Consider the following 15,039-nt stretch of genomic DNA (forward strand, 5'->3'; position numbering starts at 1 on the left):
TTGGTTCCGATGACACAGTGTGCACGGGACCCACATCAGGGTATACCTGTCCCACTGGAATCAAGTTATGCCTGGCTGATGAGCCGTTAGGAGGGCGAAACCCCTTCCTAATTCGCTTGTATTACGGCTCAGCGAGGACCTGGCTTGGCAGTATTGGCTGGACTGTTCCATGAGGAGCGGGTTCAAGGCTGATTTGCATATGGTTTGGTCCAAACCAAGGTGGCTTGGCTGGCGAAAAACGATGGATTGGGATGTGGCCATCCAGGCAGCACACTACCCAGATGCTACAAAGTATTAGACAGGCTGCCAATCTGCCATGCCACATTGAGTGTATTATGATAGTGGGCAATAGAATGCATTATTGTGTTTTTGTTGATGCAGAGGTAAAGTCTGTTTAAAAGTAGTGAATGTATATTCTTGTCACTTATGAAGTCATATGTGGCTACAAATATTGTAACTGAGATTCCTCTATGCCTAGCTTACATACCTTGCTCACAAATGTATTCTCTGGCTAGCCATCATTTTTTAGATTCTTGATAGCTCTAATTTTATGTCTTCCAGATTTTAACATTGACAGTAGGAGCACATTGGAAAACAAAGAAGGTCATATTCAGACTTTCACTGTAATGTATTTGTCCACTGCATTGGAATCAAGTGTGCCTTTTAAATTGACAATGTACCAGCACTTGGCTGATAAACCCAGTTTCAAATTGTGCAGTTTTATTTCAGTTATTAAAATTAATATTTGCCACACTAGAGACCTGATCAATGCCTTATGGATATCAGAATGACTCATAATGTCATGGACGTGAAATTCATGCATGAGATGTAGGAGTGGCGAAAACCCACTTGCCAACCAACTAACTAGACAATCAAAATACCCTGAAACACTTAGGGCATGATTAAGAGTGTGGCGGGCTGGACCCCACATTACAACCCTGGCGGTCGAACCACCAGATCCGCCAGGATCTCAGGTCCCGGCGGTCTGGAGGATGGTGGTGGTCCTAATCCGCCAGGGCACCGCTGCCCTGGGGATTACAACCCCTTCTCCACCAGCCTTTTCATGACGGCAGCACTGCCATGAAAAGGCTGGTGGAGAAGTGGGTGCAGGGGGCCATGGGAGGGGAGGGGGCTGCACTGTCCATGCAGTGAGGGTGCGGGTGCACCCAGCTGCGACAGCATTGTCGCTGGCTCGATTATGAGCCGTAGACTATGCTGTAGCCTGTTTCCCGCTAGGCCAGTGGGCCACCCTGTTGGGAGCTTGGCAGAAAAGCTTTCCTGTCCTCCAAACTCGAAATAGGTCCCTTAGTTTATTTACATAGTAAAGTTGTACAGTAATATGTTTAAAAGTTAGGAGACTTAAGGTTTTATAGTCACTAAATCTGCTATCACAAAGGGGTGAGTAACAGGAACAGAATTCCTTGTTACATGCAAACTTCGGAAAAGGATATTTAAGGGTTCAACCACCTCAAAACCAAACTATAAAATGTTTTGAGTTTAAAAAACCTCTAATCACCCCAATTTTCATTTGACCCGATCAGGTTGTCATACACTGAGTTGGGAGTCTGTCTCGAACTAATACTGATAAATACTGCCCCCGCTATTTGTGCTTTTTAAGATGTGCCAGCCACTGTAAAAGTGCATTGTCCTGCTAAGGCACTGTGTGCACAGTGATTAGTCCAGGTATCTGTTTTAAGTCCAAGAGTGGCATTAGGTTGTACGTACCAGTCCGCAAGCCTTAAATATAATTTCTGGTCTTTTTCTAGTGAGCAGACAGATGTTGGTCAGCTCCAACAGCTGGAAGCCAAATCGAAGGCCACCTTGGCATCTCTTGAAGAGCGAGAGCGCCAGCTCAGGGCAGAGGAAGAGCGGCTGAACCAGCAACTAGCAGCGGCGCAGGCCTCCCTTGCAAGTGTGCGTGAGCGGCAGCGTGCAGGTGAGACATTTGAGACGACTACCCATGAGCAGGTCTGCTTTCAGAAAACGTAAATGGTCATTTTTAGTTTTGGTATTATGGTGCTCAAGCACAAATGGGGCACAATACGTGAGTGGAGAGTGTGCTTTTTTGTAGCCCTTTATATTGGGGATTGTCCCGTTCCAAGTGTTCCCAATGTTTGTATATAGTACATCTTGTGCACTGGGATAGGGTGATTTATTTTGGTTTGCACAATTTGATCAATTGGTGTATCCACGCTAGGAACACTGGTGTCCTGGTTTCACGGTGCACAATGAAGGCAGACGATCATATCTCTCTGTGCGGGCAAGGTGTTGCAACTAGGCATGTCTAACAAGCAAGCCTCTAACGCCATCCTGCAGCACCCAAGACTGGAAGAAGTCTGTAAGATTCCTCTAGAACAACGGTACTCAAAGTACGGCCCGCGGGCCGCCAGCGGCCCCACGGACCTAGCTTGGCGGCCCGCGAGACGCACACCAAACGCCACATCATAATGGCAGCAGTATGTAAACATAGAAGAGGGCCGCGGGAGCATGCTCCCGCGGCCCTCCTCTATGTTTACATACGGCGGCCATTGTTTATGGCGTTGCCCTGACGATCCTGGAAGCCAAAGCCCCATAAAAGTCAGCGCTTGCAGCTAACTTTTATGGGGCTTTGGTCGTCTGCTTCCTGTCACCGGCTCCACGTCTGCTGCCCGCCTGCCTGCCTGCTGTTCCACATTTGTGGCATCTTTACAGTGCTTTGAGTCAGGTAAGGCTCTTTGGTTATTTATTTATTTGTTTTTAATGTAGTGTGTGTTACTGGGGTAGGCATGAGAGCAGATTGCGCTGTGTGTGTGCGCTGTGTGTGTGTGTGTGTTACTGGGGTAGGGGTGAGAGCAGATGGCGCTGTGTGTGTGCGCGCTGTGTGTGTTACTGGGGTAGGGGTGAGAGCAGATGGCGCTGTGTGTGTGCGCGCTGTGTGTGTTACTGGGGTAGGGGTGAGAGCAGATGGCGCTGTGTTACTGGGGTAGGGGTGAGAGCAGATGGCGCTGTGTGCAGATGGCGCAGTGTGTGTTACTGGGGTAGGGGTGAGAGCAGATGGCGCTGTGTGTGTTACTGGGGTAGGGGTGAGAGCAGATGGCGCTGTGTGTGTTACTGGGGTAGGGGTGAGAGCAGATGGCGCTGTGTGTGTTACTGGGGTAGGGGTGGGAGCAGATGGCGCTGTGTGCAGATGGCGCAGTGTGTGTTACTGGGGTAGGGGTGAGAGCAGATGGCGCTGTGTGCAGATGGCGCAGTGTGTGTTACTGGGGTAGGGGTGAGAGCAGATGGCGCTGTGTGCAGATGGTGCAGTGTGTGTTACTGGGGTAGGGGTGAGAGCAGATGGCGCTGTGTGTGTTACTGGGGTAGGGGTGAGAGCAGATGGCGCTGTGTGCAGATGGCGCAGTGTGTGTTACTGGGGTAGGGGTGAGAGCAGATGGCGCTGTGTGCAGATGGCGCAGTGTGTGTTACTGGGGTAGGGGTGAGAGCAGATGGCGCTGTGTGCAGATGGCGCAGTGTGTGTTACTGGGGTAGGGGTGAGAGCAGATGGCGCTGTGTGTGTTACTGGGGTAGGGGTGAGAGCAGATGGCGCTGTGTGCAGATGGCGCAGTGTGTGTTACTGGGGTAGGGGTGAGAGCAGATGGCGCTGTGTGCAGATGGTGCAGTGTGTGTTACTGGGGTAGGGGTGAGAGCAGATGGCGCTGTGTGGGTTACTGGGGTAGGGGTGGGAGCAGATGGCGCTGTGTGCAGATGGCGCAGTGTGTGTTACTGGGGTAGGGGTGAGAGCAGATGGCGCTGTGTGTGTTACTGGGGTAGGGGTGGGAGCAGATGGCGCTGTGTGCAGATGGCGCAGTGTGTGTGTTACTGGGGTAGGAGTGAGAGCAGATGGCGCTGTGTGTGTTACTGGGGTAGGGGTGGGAGCAGATGGCGCTGTGTGCAGATGGCGCAGTGTGTGTTACTGGGGTAGGGGTGAGAGCAGATGGCGCTGTGTGTGTTACTGGGGTAGGGGTGGGAGCAGATGGCGCTGTGTGTGTGCGCGCTGTGTGTGTTACTGGGGTAGGGGTGAGAGCAGATGGCGCTGTATGTGTGCGCGCTGTGTGTGTTACTGGGGTAGGGGTGAGAGCAGATGGCGCTGTATGTGTGCGCGCTGTGTGTGTTACTGGGGTAGGGGCATTGTTTTGAAAAAGGGGGTGGGGTGGTTGTTCCCCCTCTAAGACCCGCCCCCTCTAAGCCCCGCCCCCCGCTGTCACTTCAGTGCGGCCCTCGGCCGCAAACCATACTGCAATTTTGGCCCCCGAGAAAAAGTTTGTGAGTACCCATGCTCTAGAAGAATGAATACACACCTCGTCTGCTTGGGCTATGGGCCTAATCACCCACTTGTTTCAAATCCGTATGCAGAGCACATCCAAATGTTGTCAATGGTGAGGGACAAGATAGGGCTACTTTTCTATTTTGCACTGAAAACTTGTTAAAAATTGCGTGGCCGGTTCCTTCTTGGTTTAAGGATTTTACAACCTAAACCAGCTGTTCATTAGAGGGTGTTGTTCTGATTATGATAGTTATTCCTCTAGCCAGCTCTGCCATCTACGACAGAAGCTGTCCATTTGTTAAATGCTTCATAGGTGTGACAGCTCCCATTAACACCCAACAAAGTATCGTTTTTTTATTATAGTTATCTGTAACAATCTAAGTACTTTGAGGTAACTTGAAAGCAGCATGTATAATAGTCCAGTTCTCTCATTATTCAGACATTAAAACTGTCTTGGGGTAACAACCTACAAAGTTCCCGACTCCCCAGTAGGTTTTAACACTGATAAAAATGCATGGTGCGGAGGTGTGGCTGAGCTGCCTAAGGTGGCAAATGTGTACCAGTGAAGCTCCTAGCCCACTTGGAGACAAAGGCCCTGGTTATCCAAAAGAAATGCTCAACTCGAGAGTCGATTGGGAGCACTGAGAGACCACTTGGACAGAAGTGAGACTGACTGCTGATAGAAAAGACTCATCAGACAAATGAAGTCTAACAAAGACGAGACGGATCACAACAGAGACGCTGGAGGAAGGGACTGAACTGACCCTCAAGTAACCGACCCTCAAGCATACGGACAGGTGGGGCCAAAACTCTGGTAGAATGTGACAGAGACCGGAGGGTGGAAGCACCTGCCCATATTGAGGAACCTTGCCAAAGCAGGTTAAAGCAGTAGCGAGTGGCTAACATGACCTCTACTGAGTGCGAAGGGCCCAGAGCGGGTCGCAGGTTTGCAAAATCCACCCAAGGCTGTCTGGCAATACCAGTGATGGGAACATAGAGGAAATGAGCAACAACAGAAAGGAGCGAGCCTGTGAGTGCTGATCGAAGAGGCTCAGACAAATGAAGTCTACCAAAGATGAGGTGGGTCACACGCAGAGAGGCTGGAGGCAGAGGCTGGACTTACGCTCTAGTAACCGACCCTCAAGTATATGGACAGGTGGAAACAAAACACTGGTAGAAGGAAACATAAACCTCAGGGTAGAAGTACCTACCCATATCGAGGAACCTTGTTGAAGCAAACAAAACCAGTACAGAGTAGCTGACACAACCTCAGCGGACGGCCCAGTGCAGGACGAAGGTTTGAAACATCCACTCCAGACTGTCTGGCAATACCAGTGAGGGGAACACAGAGGAGAAGAGCAACAACGAACTCTCCACGTGGCATACTCGATCAATTCCCTCTCACTAGCAGCTGCAGAGACTACTCACTGTTGAAAATAAGTAACAACAAGATACAACAAAACACAAAAAGTTTGGAAGTAAAATGGAAGTGGCAGCATGGTGAACCGGGTTCAGCTGCAAAATGCGTCTGTAGCAAGAATTGAGGGTGACATGCCCAGAGGAGGGCCTGCAGCAACTCTTGTATACACCAACCATCTAAATTTCGATGCTACAGCATTGAATTACTGGGAGAGGTGCTGAAGACCTACTGGGTCTGTCCCGGAATGGAGGACTTGTTCAAAGATAAGGGCATTTTATGCAGCACAGTTTGTAGGGCTGATGAGGCCTCAAATGAGGCAGGCCCAAAGCAGAACAATAAAACCAAAGAATCCACTCTCATGCTTCATGATGGAACTTTTGAAGAGTTCACAGAGAACTAGAAACAGTGGATTCCTCCACCAGCTGGTTGGATCAAGATCTTCTCCTGCTGATGACCACTGCCTGCAGAGACTGAGATAAACAAATGGACTCTAGGATATAGACCATATATAATAAAAGTGTAAATAGTGTATAATCAAAAGTTAAAAGGAAAATTGTATATGCCTCCATGTTTTGGGACAGCTGTGCCGTAGACATCAAAGGCTAACAGTAGAGGATCGTAAATTGACCACCAGGACATTCATATCTCTAGTGTGTTTTAACCCTCCGTGTAAGAAATTGGGTTATTAGTTGTGCAGGATGTGAGGCTTTTGCACGTAATAGGTGCGCAATTGTCTCCTCAATGGGAGCCCTAGAATCTCTCTGGAAAGTGAAGGACATCAGGTCATGGCCTACTCAGGGGAGGTGGTGTGGGCTAGTGATCGCCAGTCGTAGGCACACAATATTAATAATGACAGTAAATGATTCTCCAGTGTTTTTTCTTCAGAAAAGAAAAGTACATTTATTACACACTCGCTGGTAAGTACTGCACATTAATTTCCAAATATACCATCGGAAGAAAAAGCAAGAATTCCTAAGGATTAGGAGGAGAAACGAAGTTGTTAGCCACAATTCTCGGTGGGAATGTGATTGCACTGGTGAAAGGGGGTAGGCCGTAGATAGATTTCTAAACTGCGTAGAGAATGCAGAACTGCACATATTTTAGTCTTGAAAAATGTCGTTTTTAGGAACTGTCGTACTTTTCAATGTAAGATACAGGATAGAGCTAAATAAAATATTTTATGTTCTGGGTCTCCTTTTTTTCTGCAGCAGAGGAAGAGCTTCGTGCTTTACAGCAAGAGTGTTCCAGTGGATGCTCGGTGGCGTCCCCTGCCGACACAGAAACAGACCGGCTCGTGGATGCATGCTTAGAACGACTGGAAATGCTGCAGCGTCTTACTAAGAAAATGAAATGACTGGTCCAGTGTTCAGTGTATGACAGTTATTGGGTCCTGTTTACTGGATGTCCTCTCACTTCATAAGAGAGGCTGATGTATGTCGGTATACTGTGACGGATGCTGGCGCACTGGCTACATTGGTTTTCTGGGTAACCGCATACGGGACGGAAAAGGAGCTGGTTTTGTATTCATAACCAGAAGGAGAAGGCTGAGCGCCCATATTCTACAGTTGCATGGGAGTGTATTTCCTTCCCAGTTCTAGGTTTGTTAGTGAACACCAAAGGTTATGAGGCCTTGATCTTATAGTGGTTAGTACTCTGCTTTGTGTGTGAACACCCAAGGTTGTTTTATGGTATGAGAATAATGCTCAGTGTTGATGAAACAAACAGTAGAAATTGTGCAAGGTTTTACAGATATGTTTTTTCTGTGTAACTGCCATGATTAAAGTTGTGTTTTTGCGTGTAATGTTCTCTTTTGTCTTTATAAAGAGTGCAGGGATCCACCTGTCGGCTTTAGCAGAGCCAAAGGTCGCAATGTGCTCATAAACAACACAATAAGCAGTTTTCCCACCAATGTCTAGCACCATATATGAAGTCTAATTTGGGGGTGAAAAAGGAAAGACACAAAAAAAACCACAAACAGAGCAAACTTTTCTTGCATCCCTCTCTGCCTCAGTGGGTATCATTGATAAAGTCCTTGACTGGTTTGCCTCCTTTCCAACCAATACACAGGCCGACACTCAAACAGAGCTTCTACTTCACTCATTCTCCCCATCAGACATGGAGTCTCAGTGATCTATAGCCTCTCCATGGAGCCCTCGGCGGTCTTATTGGTTAATACACCGCCTTACACCAATGGCCGAAGCTACATCTCAAAGCATCTATGGCATCTGTTATCCTGTATCTAAGTACCAACAACAAATCTTAGAGTGGCTAAGCTGCATGCAGATAGACTGCTTCTTCCCTCATATCCAGGTGTTGCTATCAAACTGTGCCTACCCTTAGAGGATGTATAAAGTCTCAGATGGAGTAGTACTAAGTCATCCTCTTGCAGAGGCTCAAACCCTGAATCCCAACACACCCGCCGATCCACAGTACAAAAGTCTTATCCTATTGTACATGTACAGGGGCTCTCCACCTATTTCCATGATTCTGCTCCTCCTGTTCCAAAAGTCGAATTGTATGCTGCTGCCTGCTGTAAGTGGTCACTCTGATGGCGGGAACTGCTTCATCTTGTGATCCCTGACTCTAAAAAGATAGTGCCCTTCCACAGTGCCTGTTTTGGACCTGCCCTAGTATCTCCAGCATTCCACTGACCTTCAGAGGAAGAGATTGAGCATCGCCTGCGCTGCAGAAATTATAGTCACTGAGGTTTACCCAGAAGGGTTCAACCTCCACGTTCATTAACATTTCAATTATTAATTGAAAACTGACCATTGTTTTTAAGCTTTTAATTGAATCATTGCACTAATATACCTTCATTGGATCAGTTTATACAACTGTATTACATACAGAAGAAATATCTATCTATCTATCTCTCTCTCTCTCTCTCTCTCTGTTTGGTGGCATGTGTAGCTGCAGATACACATGCTGTGCATTATCCTGCCATCTAGTGTTGGGCTCGGAGTGTTACAAGTTGTTTTTCTTCGAAGAAGTCTTTTCGAGTCACGAGACCGAGGGACTCCTCCCTTTCGGCTCCATTGCGCATGGGCGTCGACTCCATCTTAGATTGTTTTCTTTCCGCCATCGGGTTCGGACGTGTTCCTCTTCGCTCCATATTTCGAATCGGGAAAGTTAGCTAAATATCGAAAATTCAACTGTACCGGTTTAGTGTTAGCATATCGACACCAATAGTAGAAGCGCTCCGGTGGCCCTTCGGGGCTTCCGCTCTTCAGCGGGGCCTGGTCAGCCCGTCCGCATCCATCGACGATATATATATATATTTATATATATATATCTCTATATAGATATATATATATATAGATATTGTTTTCTCGTTGATTCAGCTGATTTGTGTTGTAATAATTGAAACACCGTGAATATATTTTCCTTGGAAAAATAAGGGATTCATGGATTAAATTAGATAGGAATTCCATACCTTGTCACGTACAATAATTTTGGTTACCTTAAACTTCCATCTCCTATTAATGAACTCCGTAGTAACCCCATGAATTCAGATTTGAGAAGCCAGTTCCACTGGAAATAATGCAAGACTGCCTTCCCTAGCGCAGATGTCTTGGGACCGCTACGGTTCCAACCAGTACTTGCCCCACAGAGTTCCAGGATGGTAACCCATATGTATCCAAAAAACATTGGTTCTTCTCCAACAATATATAGATACTCAATGAAACTAAATAAATATCTAAATAATAACCACTAAGATGACAGAGGGAGTCCCATTACATTCAGAACAACACAATGTTTAGAATTTAAAAATGATTTATATTCATATTTAATTTACATCAAACACGCCTACGTATAATGAGTTACAGACGCACAAAATGGTGTCAAACACTAGGAACCCAAATCAAAAACCATAGTGCAAACAATCAAGTTTGTTTACAGCATTCACATTAAAAGGTTTTCAATACCCTCAACATAAGTGACCTAAAACCATCAATTGTCATTTTAATAACCTAATTTGTATCAAAGGGTTGTGTTGCTAGATTCACCAATGACCGATGACGGCGTTTCAAACTTCTGTAAGATAAGGGGGTCTCATCAAGACCAAGAGATAAAAGGACTCCAATAATAGAGAAATATAAGTTAAATAGAAGATAGGAGTATGTCCAGTAATTGTATAACAGTAAGAGTTCAGGCCAAGAAACCAGGAGAACACCAACCTAATGTGAAGACAACTAACACCTAGGTGAAAACACAACGTGTGAGATCCAAGGAAAAATGCTCACAGGGGTCTTGGCATCGTATATAAATGTTAAACAGGAACAGCCAATTAGTATAAGACCCCAAGTTGACAAAAAAGTCAGAATCACATGGAGAAATGCTTATCCTCACAATATGAGAGGTACTCTCATTGCTGCATGGAAAAAAAAAAACATTCAGAACCAATAACACCCAATATCCACTACATAGTAGTGATAACGCGTCCAGCCCTTATAAATTACCTGTACCTGGACACGTTGGAGGTCGGTGAACCTTTTAGCCGAGTTGGGCTCTCCTCATCCTAGAATAGTCGAATTGCTTAAACCAATAATCAATAACTATTGTAATCGATATCCAATACTCTATTTCTAGGTCAGAAGAACACATTAAGAATCAATAACAATCGGTATTTTGACGCAACATGACTTTTCAGTCATGAATAACCACACCAGTTTATTAAAAGTTAATGAGTTTATTTCCATATATTAACAAAGCTAAAACAATATATATAGGTCTCAAAATCAAATTATATATGTAAACGAACATTACTAGCTGTCCATAACGGCGGAAGAAATGCAATCTACGCAAAATCTGAATTATAATACACTCGGTTACGGCAATGCAAATCCCTAATATGAGTAATTGAATTTGACTAATTGCATACATCGGTCAGCATAACAAGATTTCAATTTAGCATGGTGCATCAGGGGAATACCTCGACTAACCTCTAATTAGCATCGGCATGTGGGGCTTCATGCAAAATGAATTTAGTTAACACAAATTTGGAAAACTTCTAGCTTGGGCCCTATCAAACTAGCAGTTGGTACCTAAAAGGAAAAACACAATGCATAATACAATTATCCTTTCATAATTACCAAATACAATCAGCATACAAGGAAGGTCTTCGTCCTTCAGGTAGCTGGTTCGATCAGCATGGGGCAGATATCAAAGGGGCAGAGTTAAGGGCAAATTTCCTTGCAGCAGCAAGGAGAAAGGGGCAAAGTTACTGCATGGACAAGACGGGGCAATTTATCTCAATCTCTTTCTCTGGAATAGAGAAATAGGCATCAAGATGTCGTCCGAGATGACGTCTGGCATTTGGCTTCAAAGATGGCATCAAGGAAAATGGCTGACTTCTCTTTGTCCGGTGGGTTTAAGTAAGAAACTTTCCAAATACTTCAGGGTCTTCAATTGGAGGGTTCATAGGGTGGCTTCAAATTGACCAATTAATAGTGTCTTTCTCCTAGTACTCATTTATGCATACATTGTCCTTGGAGCCTTGGAACACAAGTTGCAACAAGGTTTGCCAATTATTTTGGTATCAGTACTTTTATTGTCCGCACCTGCAGAGACTGACCTTGTATCAAAGGGGATGAGACCGGCCTAGCACGAAACCTTGGAGATAAGTGTATTAGTCATTTCTGCTGGAAAAATACAACCTTTAAAGTGAAATAATATATTTTGTAATGCAAGTGAAAACCATGCAGTTGAATTTGAGTCCAGGCGATTAGGCCAAAGCCTCTACTAAATTTAAGCTAAGCATAAAACAGTTTCAACAAGAAATCATAGCACATATTTGCAATTATGACATTTTTCAATTCTTCATGATTAATAAAGCTCGTTTATAATAATGACTAACTACTCCGAGGGCACAATTTCCCTCATACATTATTTTCTTTGCTAAAATCACACTACATTATACGATTTTGGTTACTTGATATATGTATATATGTAGGTCCTTCTTTTTCTGCGTCATCAGTAGCACTGTAAAAAAAAGTAGACCATTACCAATTGGTCATGGGGAGTACATTAATAGCTCATTAATGCCCTTGTGACAGGGAGGAGTACCACTCGGATTCCAGCAGGATGATGCCCAACCGTATCAAAAGATATTTAATTACAAGGGTTGCCACAAGTGCTGGGTCAGGAATCCACTCGAGTTAGAACATCACCGCTCGGTATAGCGGCATGAACGCTATCATTCCACGAGGAGGCTCTAGATGTGCGTCGTCTCCGCGCATAATTAAATAGCGGGCGTTCAAGACGAGGTTTATATTGCACCGTCCAGTGTGTGAGCGAGGGGGGTGGGGCTCCGAACAGCACCCCGCCACTCAATATGGCAACATGACGCTGTTAGTACAGGGCGGATGCTGTGGTCGCATGTCATCTCTAACTTAAAGAAAAACAGGCGTTCAAGACGAGGCTTGAACCGCACCGTACAACGCATGAGTGAGGGGCCCATGGCTATAATTACAGCTCTACACATGTAAAATTACCATAATCAAAACAGGTTATAATGGATAGTGAAAAGGAGTGACAGCCCCAGGGGTCAGAATTAGCTTAAACCGCACAATACATCATTAGACGAGCACTATGCTATATAAGTCTACCATGCACACATGCAAAAATACAGAACATAATGTACCAAGGGAATCAAATATTATCCAAGTAAGAATCATGTCAGATAATGGAGTCAATATCCTGCAGATCGGAATAAAAAGGGGGATAATTACACCAAAGAGTGGACATAATTAAGACATGTGGCAGATGATTAAGTCGTCGAAAAATAGAAAATATGTAGCTCCTGCAAGGAAGAGTAAAGAAACAATTATGCAGTAGGCTGCGTGCAGCTTCCCCATACAGTAATAAAAAATGAACAAAAAGCACAATGTAAATATACCTAATGTGAACCATCCATACCGGATTGTTAACATAAGGATTGAAAAGGTACCTTGACATGTGACAAGGAAGAGAATCAATCTTCACTAATCTCAGGACGCACATCTTGAAGAACTTCTATATGTAATAGAATGGTACAAATCAAAAACATTTCTTCTCTTCAGCCGCAGGAAATCATCAGGATGTAAAATGAGGCACTCTACAACCAATCTCTGCAATGATAATCAAAATGTACCTTATAAAACATGTCCTGTTTGTACCACAGAACAACATACATCGTCCAGCATGCCATTTAGACTCATCCATTTTCCAGTTCTGGTATGTGTGCTTGCCACGCTTCCACTGTGTTCAATCCATTATTAATAGAATCACTCCGTTCGATCCACATCGCTTCTCTTTGCTTCAGGATTTTTAAAAAATCCCCTCCCCTCAATGGAGTCGATATGATGTCGATAACTTGTCACTTCATGTCGTTTCCAGAATAGTTATGTTCAAGAAAATGTGGCACCATAGGGCTGTCATAACCGAACACCTGATTTTACACCGGTGTTGGCAAATGCATGTCTTAACTGGTTGAGTGGTTTGACCAACATAAATTAGAGAACAAGGACACCACACTGCATAAACAACATTTTTGGTGTTACAATTAGATATGTGTCAAATCAATCACCACAGAACCATGTTTAAAATTCTTTGTGCTAAAGGTAAATGCCTATGCAACACAATTTTGATATCAATAGGGGGTTAGTCCCAACATGGTGTCCAACCGTGGACGACTAGCTTTGGGTTGAGTGTTAGTGGAATGGACTAAATGATCTTTGATGCCTTAGCCCTTCCTGAACGCAAACAGGTGATCAAAGCGTGCTGTCGATGTTCTGTTGAAAAATGTGCCAATTTTTATTAATATGCTTTCGGACCTTGTTAGTTTGCGGACAAAAGTTAGTCACACATACCAGTCTCTCCAAGGTTGTCTTAGATCTGTGACATAAAAGTACCTCCCTGGGACTGTACCTAGGCTCTCTTCAAATTGAAACCGGGTCTGTGCAATGCACATGTGATACACTTACTTCCATAGACTTATTTAACAGTTGTGTTGTAGGATGGGACTGGGGCTGAATTATGAACACACAGTGTTTCCTTTACAGTGAAGGTCTCGCAAAAGGGTTCTTCGCCCAAGTCAGGCAACTATCACAGCCCATAACCAGGAGAGGAAGATGTGCATCAAACTCTGTCTTTGCAAATGGTTCATTTTGGGATTGTTGTCCAGCTGCACAGTGCTCTTCATCAGATCATGACCCTACTGGTCTATCTTTCCTAGGAAGTTTGCTCAAGGCCTCAGAGAAGTTGTAATTCATGGAAGCCCTGGCAGGTATGGGAGAACACACCTCTGTCCTGTTGTGCAGCGAAAACAAACAATGCACCCTGAAGGTTAATTACTTTCTATTTTTGTTACTTTGAGTAAGTGGGTTTTAGATAATGGCAAGAGTACTGGTGTCATAAATGAAAAGGTTCATAATTTTTTTTTTATTGAGAAATGGAGGTATGTTCTGAAAGGTGGCTAAGTTTTTCTAAAAATAATAAGTTGGTGTAGGGTCTTTGAGTAGCAGAAGGGATAACATTAAGAGAAATTCTGAATAGGTGGGTCGTTAAGACTTTCTGGAAAGATCAGTTCAGATTCTGGATACTTGGCACGCATAGGAATGTTTAGATTTCAAGTATGAGGCGGTGTGACAAACTGGAGAAGAATGTTGGTGATATGGAGGAAACTGATAGGAAGCATTGGCATGCAGTAGAGCAGTGCCCATCAGCGCATGGCTGAGGTTTACTCAGTCAGAAATCCTGCATATGACCCAACTGGTAGCGATCAGGTGGTCGTGCCTCAAGCTGAATGCATTTACTGACTGCATGTCTTAGTTGAAGATATCTTAAAAAAAAAAAAAAATACATGAGTGAAAGTAGAAATTGTGTCTAGCAGGGCACAGAGAGTCAAACTCTTGCATTACCTGTCAGAACCTATGGAGATCAGCTGTGGAGTTCCACAGGGCTCCTCCATGAGCCCCACACTCCTCAACATCTACATGGCCCCGCTCACATCCATTGTCAGGTACCACAGGCTGAACATTGTCTCCTATGCTGACGATACCCAGCTGATCATCTCACTGACTGAAAACCCCACTACGGTCAGGAAGAATTTTCACAAAGGGATTGGAAGCCGCTGCATCAAGCTCAACTCTGACAAGACCAAGATCCTCATCCTGGGAACATCCAGATCAGCCTTGGATGACTCCTGGTGGCCATTGACCCTCGGCACCCCTCCCCCACTCTGGCAAACCATGCGTGCAACCTCGGCTTTATCCTGGACTCATCGCTCACCATGACACACCAAGTAAACTCAGTTGCATCCTCCTGCTTTCACACACTCTGACTTTTCCGGAAGACC

At 44.9% G+C, this 15,039-nt stretch overlaps 1 protein-coding gene across 1 annotated transcript in view; it reads left to right on the forward strand.

Moving 5' to 3' along the window:
• LOC138286624 (coiled-coil domain-containing protein 110-like) overlaps positions 1–7,503 on the forward strand; it is a 49,596-nt gene extending 42,093 nt beyond the window's left edge. The window contains exons 5-6 of the mRNA XM_069227060.1: positions 1,767–1,936; positions 6,911–7,503. Of these exons, the coding sequence (XP_069083161.1) occupies positions 1,767–1,936; positions 6,911–7,056 (316 nt within the window). The 3' untranslated portion in view covers positions 7,057–7,503. The remainder of the gene's footprint in view (positions 1–1,766; positions 1,937–6,910) is intronic.
• Positions 7,504–15,039: the final 7,536 nt, after the last annotated feature.

This window comes from Pleurodeles waltl, chromosome 3_2 (genome assembly GCF_031143425.1).
Source record: "Pleurodeles waltl isolate 20211129_DDA chromosome 3_2, aPleWal1.hap1.20221129, whole genome shotgun sequence".
Classification (NCBI taxonomy): domain Eukaryota; kingdom Metazoa; phylum Chordata; class Amphibia; order Caudata; family Salamandridae; genus Pleurodeles; species Pleurodeles waltl.